This window comes from Calidris pugnax, unplaced genomic scaffold, assembly GCF_001431845.1.
Source record: "Calidris pugnax isolate Ruff unplaced genomic scaffold, ASM143184v1 scaffold56, whole genome shotgun sequence".
Classification (NCBI taxonomy): domain Eukaryota; kingdom Metazoa; phylum Chordata; class Aves; order Charadriiformes; family Scolopacidae; genus Calidris; species Calidris pugnax.
In genome coordinates this window covers 9,536,160-9,549,798 of record NW_015090839.1, presented here as the reverse complement: position 1 = coordinate 9,549,798, position 13,639 = coordinate 9,536,160, and the positions used below count along the sequence as shown (strand labels likewise).

The 13,639-nt window shown below is 35.6% G+C and overlaps 1 protein-coding gene across 7 annotated transcripts in view; it reads right to left on the bottom strand.

Annotated features, from left to right (window-relative positions):
* Positions 1 to 13,639, bottom strand: part of HEATR5A (HEAT repeat containing 5A) — a 60,616-nt gene that overhangs the window by 31,959 nt on the left and 15,018 nt on the right. For 6 of the 7 annotated variants that reach the window (XR_001412020.1, XM_014941894.1, XM_014941896.1 and 3 more), the window contains 10 exons: positions 12,246 to 12,354; positions 11,591 to 11,740; positions 11,170 to 11,341; positions 10,178 to 10,338; positions 7,449 to 7,704; positions 6,648 to 6,803; positions 5,581 to 5,831; positions 2,831 to 2,942; positions 1,799 to 1,951; positions 385 to 484 (listed from right to left, as the gene is read on the bottom strand). Coding sequence is in view for 6 of the 7 variants with exons in the window: in XM_014941894.1 (XP_014797380.1) it covers positions 385 to 484; positions 1,799 to 1,951; positions 2,831 to 2,942; positions 5,581 to 5,831; positions 6,648 to 6,803; positions 7,449 to 7,704; positions 10,178 to 10,338; positions 11,170 to 11,341; positions 11,591 to 11,740; positions 12,246 to 12,354 (1,620 nt within the window). In the remaining variant the exon portion in view is untranslated. The remainder of the gene's footprint in view (positions 1 to 384; positions 485 to 1,798; positions 1,952 to 2,830; positions 2,943 to 5,580; positions 5,832 to 6,647; positions 6,804 to 7,448; positions 7,705 to 10,177; positions 10,339 to 11,169; positions 11,342 to 11,590; positions 11,741 to 12,245; positions 12,355 to 13,639) is intronic. The other variant, XM_014941900.1, reaches the window with a different exon arrangement.

Genomic DNA, 13,639 nt, shown 5'->3' with positions numbered 1-13,639 from the left:
ATAAACCCCTGTCCAGCTGAGCTTTGAATCTAAATATTAAAAACCTTTTGTCCAAGCACATTCTTGAACTTTGTTTTTAATTTTATAAAAAAATGATCATGCTTAAGCATGGATGTGTGTTTGATTTAAAAAGCAGAATAAACCCACTACCTTAAAAGCATGCAATAATATCTTCCCTAGCTTTTTCTACATGAAACTGGAATCCGCACAATACAATACATTATGCCAGCTAAAATCTTCAGCTATCCAGCTAAATTCTATACGCTAATTTTTGTACTTTGAAAAGAAAGTTCTTTAGAAAGTGCACTAAATCAAATACAAGAAGATTGCTCTGTAGCCTTTCAAAACCAGAATCTCATTTAACAGTTTGATACACACACTTACTGTGTCAATAAATCAACAGCACTTGGGAGAGGAGGAAGAAGCCTCTGAACAACTTCATCGGTAAGAAGACCAGCACAGTGGGAAACAAAGCTTTTGATAGCTAGAAAAGGAATTGGATTTTAACTTACTAAGTGTGAGATATCTAGAAGAAAAACAATCACATTAGTGAAGTCATCACATGATTATCTCACTAATAATTTAAAAGTAGAATAAAGCATGTAAAAAATTACATAGTATTTTTATGAATAATTTAAGAAACTGACAGAAGTCTCAAATGGAAAAAAGTCATATTTACAGATGCACTGTTTTGGCGTCTCAGCTTGGACATCATACACTCAGTCAGTCATACACTGACTCTTAATTGCATATATAAATGCAAGCATTTTTCACTTTTTGTTACCAATTAAGCTACGGGATTTAATTCAACCTCATGATAATTCCATGATAATAATAAAGAAAGAAAAAAAAATGGCAGAAGGATGATCATCAAATGACCCACTGCTTACTTAACTAGTTTTCTATTTAAATTTAGCTTAAGTACTGTACTTTAAGGAACAACTTGTATATACATATTTTTCATAATTCACAGAAAATTAAATGAGGTAGTAGTTCAAAAAGCACCTAGAGAATATCCTATTTTCAAAAGCGAAATAAAATATTTAAAGGTTAATAGTTTAAGTTACTTCTCAAATGAAATTATTATTGAATTCCACAATTTAACAGTGAGAGAGAGGGGTGATCACTATATCAGGGTTCCCATTTCTGCAATGCAAAGGAACCTGTAGTATTCTAGAATATATAAATGAAACACATTTAAGTATTTGAAGATCACTGGAGTCATCCTTGGAAATCCAAATTCACAGTATTTCATAATATACCACACAGCAGGCAAATACACAGAACTTCTTACTGGCTGAGAACTGCAATTTCTTATTGTAATTTTTACCCGAGTCTTTCCACCCTCGCAAGTGTGTTTGACTGACTCACCAATTCTACTTTGCTTACAGTAAGTCAGCTATTAGGAAACAGAACTGCTTTTTACCAAATATAATAGAGTATTTAAACAACAGAACATACCCTGGTTTGGGTTCTCATTCCTTACATTATGTTAAACAAGAGAAGAGCAGCAACCCTCATGACATCATTTACTATTTGGAAATCAACCGATTAGAAGAACAAGAGGAAAAACCCTCTTGGGTTTTTTGTTTATTTTTTACAAAAAATGAAACACATGTATGTAGATATAGATATATAGGTAAGTATATATATACAAACACATATGTTGGGGAGTGAATACACCCTTTAGCACTCAGTGAAAAAAAAACACAATACAAAGTATTGTTGTTCTTCAAGAAAGGAAAACAAACAGCCAAACTATAAATTCGCAGAGAAAGACACAGTAAATCCCACTCACCACAGAGAGCACCAGCACGACCTTCCAGTGTTACTTGCCAGGTAAATGAATCTCCTCGTGTCTTCTCTGTTTCCAAGTCTTTAGGAGATGATGGAAAGATGCACTTCCACAGTAACAGCATTCGTGGCAGGTGGTGTTGGACAACTGCAGGACCTGTAAGTGTTGACAGTTGTCACACCAATGTAAAGATCAATAAAATTAATTTGTTTCTTTGGTTCTTTTATCTATGTTCACAAAATCATCACAGCTGTGAACAAACATTATGCTACTTTCCCAGCCATCTCAGATATCTTTTCTCAAAGCTTTACTGGCTTGATACTCCATTACAATTTTCATATGTAACTACATACCCACTGGCACATTTACAAGTATGCCATCCAGCCAACTATAATCCCTGTTTTACTAAGTACAAACCCCATGGCTCACCAGCATAAGAGAGATGTAATAAGTAATAGTGATGTTCAGAAAAGTTATGGGTTAATGTACAATCTAAGAAAAAACTGGGAGCTGTTGGGCAGAAAGAATAGCTGAAAAGATGAAAAGTGTCTTAAAAGTATGAACAGAACAGACAAAATAGATTCTTCATAAGTAATTTAGTGATTACAATCAATAATCTGACCACTAACAAATATCAGAAAGTTATGTACATTTTTCAAATGCCTGACAAGAGGGAAATACAGATGATTAGCTCATTTTGTTCTGAGACAGATCTTAAAAAAATATCAGTATAATTCTTTATCACCACAAAGACATTTGGTTAGATGGACTTTGAAATTTATCTTCTATATTTAATTAACAGAGGTCCCACCCAGTCACTATTTTTCAGACATTGCTCTCAATGAACTAATAGAAAATTTGGAAGAAATTACATTTTTATTTTAAAAATATTTTTTTAAAAACTTCTGATTGACATTGTTTTTTAGGAACCATTTTGCAGTGCTAAATTAAATGAAACATCAAAAGAACTGAAGTCAGAGAAAAAAATACAGAACAGCTTATTTTAGTTTAAGAAAAATTGTAGAAAGCTACTACCTAGTGTCATGAGGGCCGCTATCAAGAGCCATCCAGCCTGCGTTCGCTGCAGTGAAATGCGACTGTTCTGAGAAGCGGAACACAACAAATCCTCTGCTACTGCCATGATTACCTTCAAAGTTAAAGAAATAAAAAAAAAACAGCATCATAGTAACTACCAAAGGATTTTTCAATACTATTTGCTGCAATAGTTAATCCTTTTTAAGTGTCCCTGAATAGAACACCATCGTCTCACACTACAGCAAGAAACTCAGGCTCCTGAAGTCGCAATGACCAACTTCAATCCTAGTCTGGGACGCCTTCGACAGCTCCCGTGGGGTACTAGGTAACGTACTGTGCTGCTTTGTCCCCTTCTTTTATTAGCAGCAAAATTAGAGCTGATAATTCTCACGGGAATATGTATGGTGAGGATAAAAGGGTTCTGATATTCTCTTTATGCCGCTGTGTAGAAAAAGGATAGCATGAGACCTACAAATTAGAGCTCAGAGAAGCAATTAATGATCTTTTTATCCCTGTTTTAGAACATGGTCTATCGTTATCTCTGACAGTTTTTAATCAACAAATGGCACGACTAAACAAACAAGTTAGAATGGTGTTGTATGGTTAGAATTAATCCTATCTTAACTTCTCCACAATAACCACATGTGCCTACTATTTTGCACTAAATGCAAGGTGTCAATCTGCGCTTGTCACCGAAGCCTGAGCCACCTAGAATTTACATGGAGGAACACACAGGGTGTCCATGGACAAGTACCACAGTATGGCTACACTGCAAAAGTGTTCTGCAAATGGCTTGCTTCAATTATTTGGTTTCGTATAAACCAAAATAAGTATTTCTTACATCTTGCATTACGTCTGGTTGTCAAAACAAACTGCTTGTAAACTAGTATTACAAGTAAAAAGTGTCATTATCACCTCAGTATAGCAAATTTCCTTCTATAATTTTTTTGCACAGTATAATTTATTGGGACAATATAGACAACATCCTTCCATAATTTACTTGAAAAATTATAAAACCTCATAAAAGTTTGTACATGAAAGTTTTCTTCAGTAAAGTTTGAAGTTTATACACTTCCAAAACTTAATGAAATGTTAACAATCTGAAAATATTAGTTTCCCCAATTCCATAATGCTACCAGATGGATGCAAATGAAGACATTTATTTTGACAGATTCTTGATGGATTTAAAATATTTGATCCTAAAATTAAAATGGCACCCTGTTAAATTATACTACTAAAAATTACCAACAGCTTAGGATACTTAAATTACCTGTTAAACAAGCATCTGAGAAACGATTTCATTTGATGATTTTCGACAATTTTTCTCTGTGTACTAGAAGAAATGTCTTATTTTTGAAGGATTTTTTTTGAACTGAAGTGTAAGCACTAATGCAGAACACTAAAAATATACAAACCCACTAATTATTTTGTTCTCTTGAATAGGTTCCACCTGCAACTCTAACCACTCTCTCAAAGGAAAATACATTATTATAAAACAGTTTCTGTCCAGGTCACTACTGTCTACGTTTGATGTTTCCTTTTCGAAACTGCTCTGTTTAACACTGGTCTCTTTCAGCTCCTCAGAAGAGGAGCTAGTCTGGAATCTGGCAGCATTCCTAGGAGAGAATGGAAAAGGGCTTTTGTCAACGCCTCTGTTCTCCCCCCTGCCAGCTTGGTACAGAATGCAGTGCTTCTCCCACACGTTTCTGTGACCTCCCATTCCTCCTCCTGGCCCTATTTCATCCTATTCTATTCCTCTAAAAGAAATCTTTGTTAAGAATTATGTTTCTCTGTTAAACAGAAACTCAGCTCAACTTAAGTGTATAGTATTTGAATGGCACTTCTTATGTATACAAATGGGCAAACGATAATAATTTTGTTCTCTCCTCATGGTCTTTCAGTAATCACAAGGAAGTTTTTAGAAGCTAAGAAAAACAGGGTTTTTGGGGTTTTTTTTTGTTTTTTTACATTTATATATTGTTTCATCAGAAGTTGAGACTTTGAATGTTGAGAACTGTAGCTAGCAATGTCTGTTGAGGAGTGGCATGGAACTGTGTGTTCCATGGGTCTGTTGAGGAGTGGCATGGAACTGTGTGTACCCAACAATGCTTGAAGGGTGGGTTGGATTCACTGCAAGGGATATTTTTCCTAATGTACTAAAGCATTCCTTTCATCTTGCAGTGGTGCAATAACAAGGAAAAAAACCCACAATCCTTGTGTGAGTGTGCCACTTCTTCCCTAACGTCTGCTGGCTCTAGAACAGGTATTTTCAGAACTGAGAATGTGTTTCTACATTATGCAGAGAATTAGCATCTACTGCTGATATTTGTGTTGCATCACAGTTGTCCAACTGTGAGTAACTTCATGGATAATGTTCTCATTGAGATGGGAACAGCTTCTTCTCCTGGTCTGTATTTCTACATCTGCATGTTCCTAAAACTGGAGAGCGCAGCATATCCTATCTGAGGGATTGGTACAAGCAGCTTAGACTATGTTAATGCAAGAAAAAGGTAGCAGTGTGAGAGGCTAATAAAGTCGCAGGTGACATTTCCTGAGAAATTCACAATCCTGACACAAGTGAGAAAAACACTTGCTTGTTTGAGTTATGGTGTGTTTCAAAATCCCCTTCTTGAGGAAAGAAAACATCTCACCCATATAGTGGATTATGTTATCATGTCATAAAGGATACATGCAAATACTACTGCAAAAACACCAAAAAACTGCCTACAAATAAAGTATTTGGACTGTACCTTCCCTTTTCCATGTGGAATTCCCAAAGGACAGTGTTTTACTGCTCCCAGCAAAGCAGCAACAGCAAAACTGTAGCCAGTTACGGCTTCTGGGGAGGATTTCAATACACTAAGACGTTCAATGCAGCGATCCAACAGCAGGGACACATAGGAGGGCAAAGCGACCGCAATACAGCGTAAGCACCATGCTGCTGTTAGTCTGACTGAAACGCTGGGATGAAGAATGACAGAAATTACTGCTTCCAGAACTCCTGAAAAATAAAATGCATAAACACACTTAAGAAACAGGCAAGCAGAGTGTCAAACAAACAAAAATGTATATAGAGGACTAGTGAACTTACCACAACGCAGTTTCTGTACTTCTCTTTAAAAAGTACTATTGATTTTTATTGGGAAATATTTCTTAACAAATTTAAATACTTCAATACTTGAAAAAAAATATTATCCTGAATCAAAAGTAACAATATGGAGAAAACCTAACATATTATGCAGTTATTCCCCAACATGCATAGAAAATATCTGTAAGTATTCTCAGGGAAGCAGAAATCCATGCAGGGAAAACAGAAATCCACCTGAACCCACCCAGAAAAAAATACCAATTCTCCCTGCAGCTAAATGAAGACAATAAAGGTAGATGAAGATACTCAGCTCAATCAAACTGATTTACTGTAAACACTACAAAGTGTTGTACTTAAAATACAACACTTAATGGAGTTAAATTTTATACTGATTTTTTTTTTTTTTTAAATTAACAAACTAGGACAGGCTGGAGAAGATACAGAACTCTTTGGGCAATGCCTGAAGATTTCCTACAGCATGTAAGGTAACCAACTGCTTTTTTTTTTTTTTTAAGTTTAGTGGAAGAATACAGAGAAGGATAGAAGAACTAAGGTGGTCCAGGTGAGGAGACTGCATGCCAGAAGAAAGGTTGCTATAGTCAGTGCCAGACAAAGGATCCCAACAGATTTGAAAGAACTAACAGTTCAACCAAAAGAAATCAGAGAAGATCACAGTGAACAAAGTAATATATTTTGTATTCTGGATTACAATATAATTAAGACGTGTACCTGTACTAGAATCTTGCAGTAATGGTGCTGCTGTAGTTCCTAACCCATAGATGAGACTTCCAAGTTCCTGAAGTGCACACACAAGCACATGCTGACTTGCTGTTACGTCTGTGGTACTAATTCTTGTTTCCAAGTTACTGTCACTCATTGCAGCATCTGATAACACAACAGAGGAAGATCGCCATGAAATCATGATCAACATGAAACAAGCAGATCAGAACAAGGGTTTTGCTATGCTAAATCTTTTTCTTTCCCCCTACAAGGATGATGGTGGGAGATCAGCAGCTCTTTTTGGAAGTTTTGTACAAGACTATCATGTAAGAGATCTGTTTTCTCCAGGAGAAATGCTCTTTTTGTCAATTAGGAACAAATGCTTCTTTTTTGAACCATTAGTAGTGTCAGCTGCTCTGAACAGGGATGCAGAATCTGGCTAGACATAAATATATGTTTTTATATATATAAACTGCCCATTTAACTTATTTTAGAATACTGTCTATACTTTATTGCTGCATATATTATTTTATTATTTTTATAATAGGTTAGAATTATATTCACCGAGAAAGAAGTGTTAAAAATTATGTTTACACTTGTGTGGGTACACATGCAGAAACAAAGACACACACAAACAAATAACCAGCCCAAGTTAAAAACAAAGCAGTCCATCAAAAGCCCTCTACATTATTATGGTAATAAATCAGCACTATATATTCTATTTCTGCAGTCACTGGATTAGGAAAATTGGACAATCACTTAAAAAAGAAAAAACAGAGATCCAAATGGATAATCTTGTTAGACCCATACCCACAACTTTCTTCAGTTTCCAGATGGCCTGACAAATCTCCTTGGCAGCTGCAATTTGAGCTTTTTCCCCAAGAAGGCCTCCTACTGTAGCTCGAAGGATAAATGAAACACAGCGGCGACAGCCGATAGCATCCATCTGACTCTGAATAGCCTTAGGGTGAGACTGAGACACCAGATCTAGAATATGGGAAAGGAAGGCAGAGAAGTTCCTTTCAAGCCATTGTGCTCCTAATGTAGAGACAAACACCACATATGCCTGGAAGAGATTTGAAAAGAAGCCGTATTTTAGTGCAAAGTCGTCTGGAAGCCCACTGTTAGCTATCCCACCTTCTTTCTTTTTTTTTTAATAAACTATTTTTAAAATTCTCTGCACATTGCCACAACTAGAACATCACTAAACTGAGATTACTTATACATTATGCATCCATAAATCACGCATGTTCTCATTTTCAGGTAGCTGCAATTTAAAAAAAATCTATTTAAATAATTTAATTTACTATCCCAACTGTACTAGCACTATTGCAGCCTGCTTTGTCTGTAAGTTAATTGAAGCTGCTTGCCCATGTTATTTCATTCCAGAGTGTGAGAAATGGCAGTTTACCCTGCACAGGCACTTGTTATGTAAAACATTGTGTTTGGTCTCACTGAACAACAGCTTCCAGCTATTTAACATTCTGCACGTGGAACCCAAATTTAATGTATGAATGCATTTTAAGAACTACTATGTTACAAAACTATAACCCATAACCCTGAGATAATTCTGTTATTATAGGCTTTGAATTAAGGAATATTTGCAGCCTCCAAGCACTGCTCTTCTTCTCAATGAATTTTAATTGTTTGCCTTGCAATGGAGGTACCATACAAAGACTATGTTTGCCACAACAAAGAGAAAGAATGCAGAGTCACTTTACAAATCTAATCACCACAAGACCATTTATTTTGCCACATAATACACTCCCTTATAAATGCCTACCATGTGCATGTGTTGGATTTTTTTTTAATGAATAGATGTGCTACCATCAAGAAAATGGAATACAGAAAATGAGAATATGCAAATGAACACACAAAATTCCTCATAAGTTCCCAACAACTACCCATAGCAACAAACTTACATATTTGCCTCATACAAACTTTGACTCCTGTCTAATATTAACAACAAAATTATTCACATAAACCAAAGTGAAATACTGTAAATGGAGAAACTGTACTACTAGATCCTGTTAGCATCTTGACAGATACTACTTAGGCTTCATAATGTACCAGTACATTACTCCTGTTTTACAGATTTGAAAACTGAGGAATTTAACAGGATAAACAGACTTGCAAAGAGTCATACTGCCATGGCTACATTTTGAACCTGGCTGTGTCTTGATCAAATATCAATTCTTCTTCCATAGGTAAGAAGCCATCTTCAGTGTTGTTCTTATTTTTTATTTATAATAAGCTGCAATTCACATAATAATTAATACATTTTATAACTGCAAGTGTTTCCTGCTCACAGGCACTGATAAACATTGCACTATTTTAACTGTTCTGGTACAGTTAGTGTGTACCATCTGGCACATGTACGTAGGCACATACAGTTAGTGTGTACCATCTGGCACATGTACTATTGTGTTAACGTAGGAATGCATGAAAAAGGAGACAATCTCCAAAACCCAGTACAAATAGTCAAAACACTGAACTGAAATATCTATTCCTGGAAAACTAATAAAACCACCATGTGTACAGAATACCCTAGGAGTCTGGCATGCATTTTCTAGGCAAATAGCTGTCAAGGTATTATTGTTCCCCAGCTTTTCTGTCTCTCTGCCAGAAGTTAATGCTTCCACCCAGCATGATCTGAGCACAGAAGACAATTTGTGAGCACTTTCTAGCTGTTCCAGTGCAAAGTCTGTCAGCTTCTATCATAATTCAAGCTAATTTACAGATTTTTTGCACTGCAGAAGTTGAAATGCACTGAAAACCTGCCTTATGAGCAAAGGGGACATATCAAATAACCGTGGGGACTGTAACATATTAAAATAATCACAACTGTTTGATATGTAAATGTTCACCATGACCTTTAGTCTTGATTCACAGGTTCAACATTTGAATATTTAGGTCTTAGCATGCAAGTGTTGTTTAAGATTATATTTGCAAGAAGAAGCCAATCTGATATTACCTGAAATATTTATACTGTTTTTACCAGCCTGTATAATGTGGTCTGACTTCAGTCATGCTCAGTTAACAAGATTCTGTCCTCTAACTGAGCATCCTGGAACAGGTATTTGGGTTTTTCCACTAAATTTTGTTTTCCTTACTTTTCACGCACTTATTCAAACCAGAAATTCTTTCACAACAGGACTGGGAATGTCCCTATATAGAAGGAAACTATTTCAAGTTCAAAGAACTCTTGTAACTTCTTTCTCTTTTAGTCATCAGGTATAAAGTTTTAAATTGAAAATTTGAGGAAAGCACTTATTTTTATCACTTACCTGAAATTCACATCATGGGAAAGTTTCCAAAGTAATACATATTTAATTTTGAAAATTTCAAACTATCAGGTAAACAATAAGCAACATCACAAGTCTTTTCTCTTTTATTCTTAGCATAACTCAAGATATAAATCCTTATTTTTAATTATTTAAATTTAGTCACAGATACAACAAAGAGACATATGGAGCGCAAAACAGTTACTATAGGATCATTTAGAAACCTCAGAAAAATATAAATAACATAATCCAAACCTGGGTGACTCCAACTCTAACATCTCTGCTGACTGAACTTGTGCCTTTCAACATATCGCCACTGGCTCGTAGAAACCCACAACTTCCACGCAGAAATCCAGTTCCCAACAGCTCCATCACTTCTTCCAAAGAGATTCTGCGGAAGTTATGCCTGGTGGATGCTAAGGAGAGATGTAAATCTTTAGAGGAATAGCTCTGCAAAACTTGAGACATTACAGAAGAAAAGTTCCAACTCAAATCATTTTAGAAAAAACAATTTGCACAAATTCAGTAGCACAATCAATTTTGTCATTTGCTGCTTATTGCACCAAAGGTCTTCCCTGATGCCATGAAAAGCAGAGCAGCCAGAATCACACTTACTCTGCATCCTGTTCTATTTTGCTTAGATTACAGCTAGATATTTAGCTTTGGGCTCCTGAGATAGGACTAAAAATGCCCAGTCCGAATGACACCAAAGACTGGAGATGTTAACTTTGTACCAGGATGCTTCAGTTAGATGAGGTATTGGCTGTCAGCAGAAACTGTTACCTAGTTGAGTGAACAAACTGCAGGCTCATTTCTTCTCTGATTTGTACTGCTACATAATCCAGACATTGATGACTGTGAAAAAACAGCTTGGAAAGATCTCCTTCACTCTTTTGTTTGACAAAGTGACACTCCCTCAAATCTTAGTTCTTTCTACACTGCTGAAATTAATCTTGCCTTTAAATTCTTGAGGTGACTAATTTCCCTCCATATAACAACAATCTTGTAACAGAGAAAAATAGTTTTACCAAACACTTTTCTTTTAAAAATTATTTTATAAGTAGGTAACAAAACCAAATCCACAGCACTTCAGAAGTAAAACATTACAAAAAAGAACAAACCAGAGATATGAACAGCCAGACAAAGCTTACATTGTGATTTTACTTTGGCCTTCAACAGAGTTTGAGAGTTTCTGGTCACCTGACAGATTCTTTACATATGAGAAATCAGCAAAGTACATACTTTACCTGTTGGCTGTTTAGATGTTAGAGCTCTAGCCAATACTGTGCCTAAAAGTTTTGAAACTGCTAATCGTACATCGTAATTGGAACCTTCAAAGGATTTAAAACACAAAGTCACAACGCTATCCAGATCTGTACTCCACATAAATACTGCTTCAGTCTGAAGTTCAAGAAGACACTAGACAAAAAAAGGGAAATAAAAACGTTTTGATGTGGAAAAGCACGCAGTACAAATTGTAGTTGGCTACACAATACAGAGTTCTCCCTAACAAAATAAGCACGTTGCCTCATGCTAAAGTGATTTAAATTTTTGCAATATCAAAGAAATGAAGATAAGCAAACAATGTATTTATTGCTGTGTTCATCATCCATCAAAACAGAATTTTATTTAGAAAGCTTAATAAAAACAGCTATTAGAGCACTTTACCTTTGCAGCAGCGCAGCGGACTGCCATGGATCGATCTGTCAAACACGACCGGGCAGCTTTGTAAATATCTCTGTGACAGGGGATAGCAGCAGCTCCTAAACCTTTTAATATATTTTGCAAACTAAGCATGATTTCATAACGACCTTGAGACTGAAAAATGAAAAAGAAAAATGTTAAAGCTTTGTAACCCTAAGCTCCTTGGAAATACGAAATGCCAACTACTGAAATAGTTAAACTTTTAGAGGCCTTTTTATGTGGAAGTTAGTCAAAGCTGATAACTTGCTCTATAACACTATAAGCAAGTGAAAGTAATTCTATGGTCTACTGGAAAGTACTCGCTAGCAGTTTAAAACTCAACACATGAAGTACAAGTTGGAGTAAAAATGTTCTCATCAAAAAGGCAATTAGATTTTCTAGTTTATCAAGTTCTTTAATGAAATCCATTTGAGAATAGCTATGATCCATCCATTTATAGTCATAATCTATTATCTCTCTAGTAATTCTTTGGAATTTAGGCATTGATTTTTATCCTATGACTTTCCACAATTTTTTCATATTTTGGTATCATGCATTTTCGCCTATTCATTGGCCCATCTACCAACAGTAAACATCCTATTATTTTTCCAATCATTTTTTAAACATGCTGTTCCAATACCTCTGCATTCTTCATTGCTTTAAGCACATTCCCAACGGTGTCAGTAAAACTGTTTCCCAAAATTCTTCCCAATTTTTTGTATAAATAGCCCAAGCATACCACCGCAGCACTAAAACAAAAGCAAATCCAAAGACGCGTGAAAATGGATGCAGTAATAGATGAAAGGGTTTAAGACGACTAACATAATCAATGGGCAAACAACAAACGAAATAAATACAATGTCCCAAAAAAGTAAGTGGATTATCAAAAGGAAAAAAAATTAAAATAAAAAAAAGGTGGTCTGTGTGTGGCACATACTCACGCTTTAGGAGAAATGCGGACAAAAAGTGTGGGAAAATAACTTGGATAATACATAACACAAGAATTCAGGTAATACAATCTTCCAATAAATTTTACAATAGGAATACAATTTTCATATCCACCATTAGATCTTAACATTAATTTCTACCTAAGGATGCCCTGCATCATGCAGTTTATGGCACGGTACTACAGCAGATGCTGCTAGAAGTAGCCAGGGACAGGTTTATTTACAATTCAGTGGTTAACAGTACACTGCAAATGGACTAGTAATTAAAATTCTGGCATTTATGTATAACAATACATAATAAGGAAACACCTTGAAGTAAATAAAAGTACAAGCCCGTGTCCTTTTCACAGCACACAGATTCTGAACACCAACAGTTTGGATTTTAATTTTGTTCACGGTGTGGCTGGGCACAAAATTACAATTGCACCATCTTACTACTAAATTGATCCTCTGATGGTTGCAGATACTCTCTTTAGTTAGCTTCAAGACTAAATAATACATATTTTACATCATAATCCAACAAAGAAATATTTAACAAATATATACAAAAAAAAACCAAACCAGAAGTACCTTTTTACATCATGGTATAACCTGCAAACATGCCTACACGGCTGGCTGTACTGCCATGTACTTAAGAATGTATGAAAGAGTCAATCAGTATTGAACAGTGATTTCAAGCAACAAAGTGGCAGTATTTGTTGATGAATTACATCTAGTCAACTAAAGATGAGAATCCAGCTACTTCTGCAAATTAGTATTTAAGTTTCTATAAAAGTTCAAAGCGTAGGACTTAGGAAGCTCTTCTGACTGCCTTCTAGGAATGTATCATAACTCTAGTTGTCTTTTTCTACACCCACCCCCCCCCACCCCGCAATGCTTCTTCACTAAATCCAAACTGTATTAACTATTGAGTCACTTCATCTGTCAAATCACAAGCAACAGCCAGAAGTTTCCAAGGGAGCCTGTAAGTTTATTCAAGTTTTGCAAGGAGAATGCCTCTCTGCTTGTGTTTTTTCCTCCCTGGCAGCACACCTCCATTTTGATATATGATTCTGTATATGATACATTTAAATTGTTTTCTCTCAAA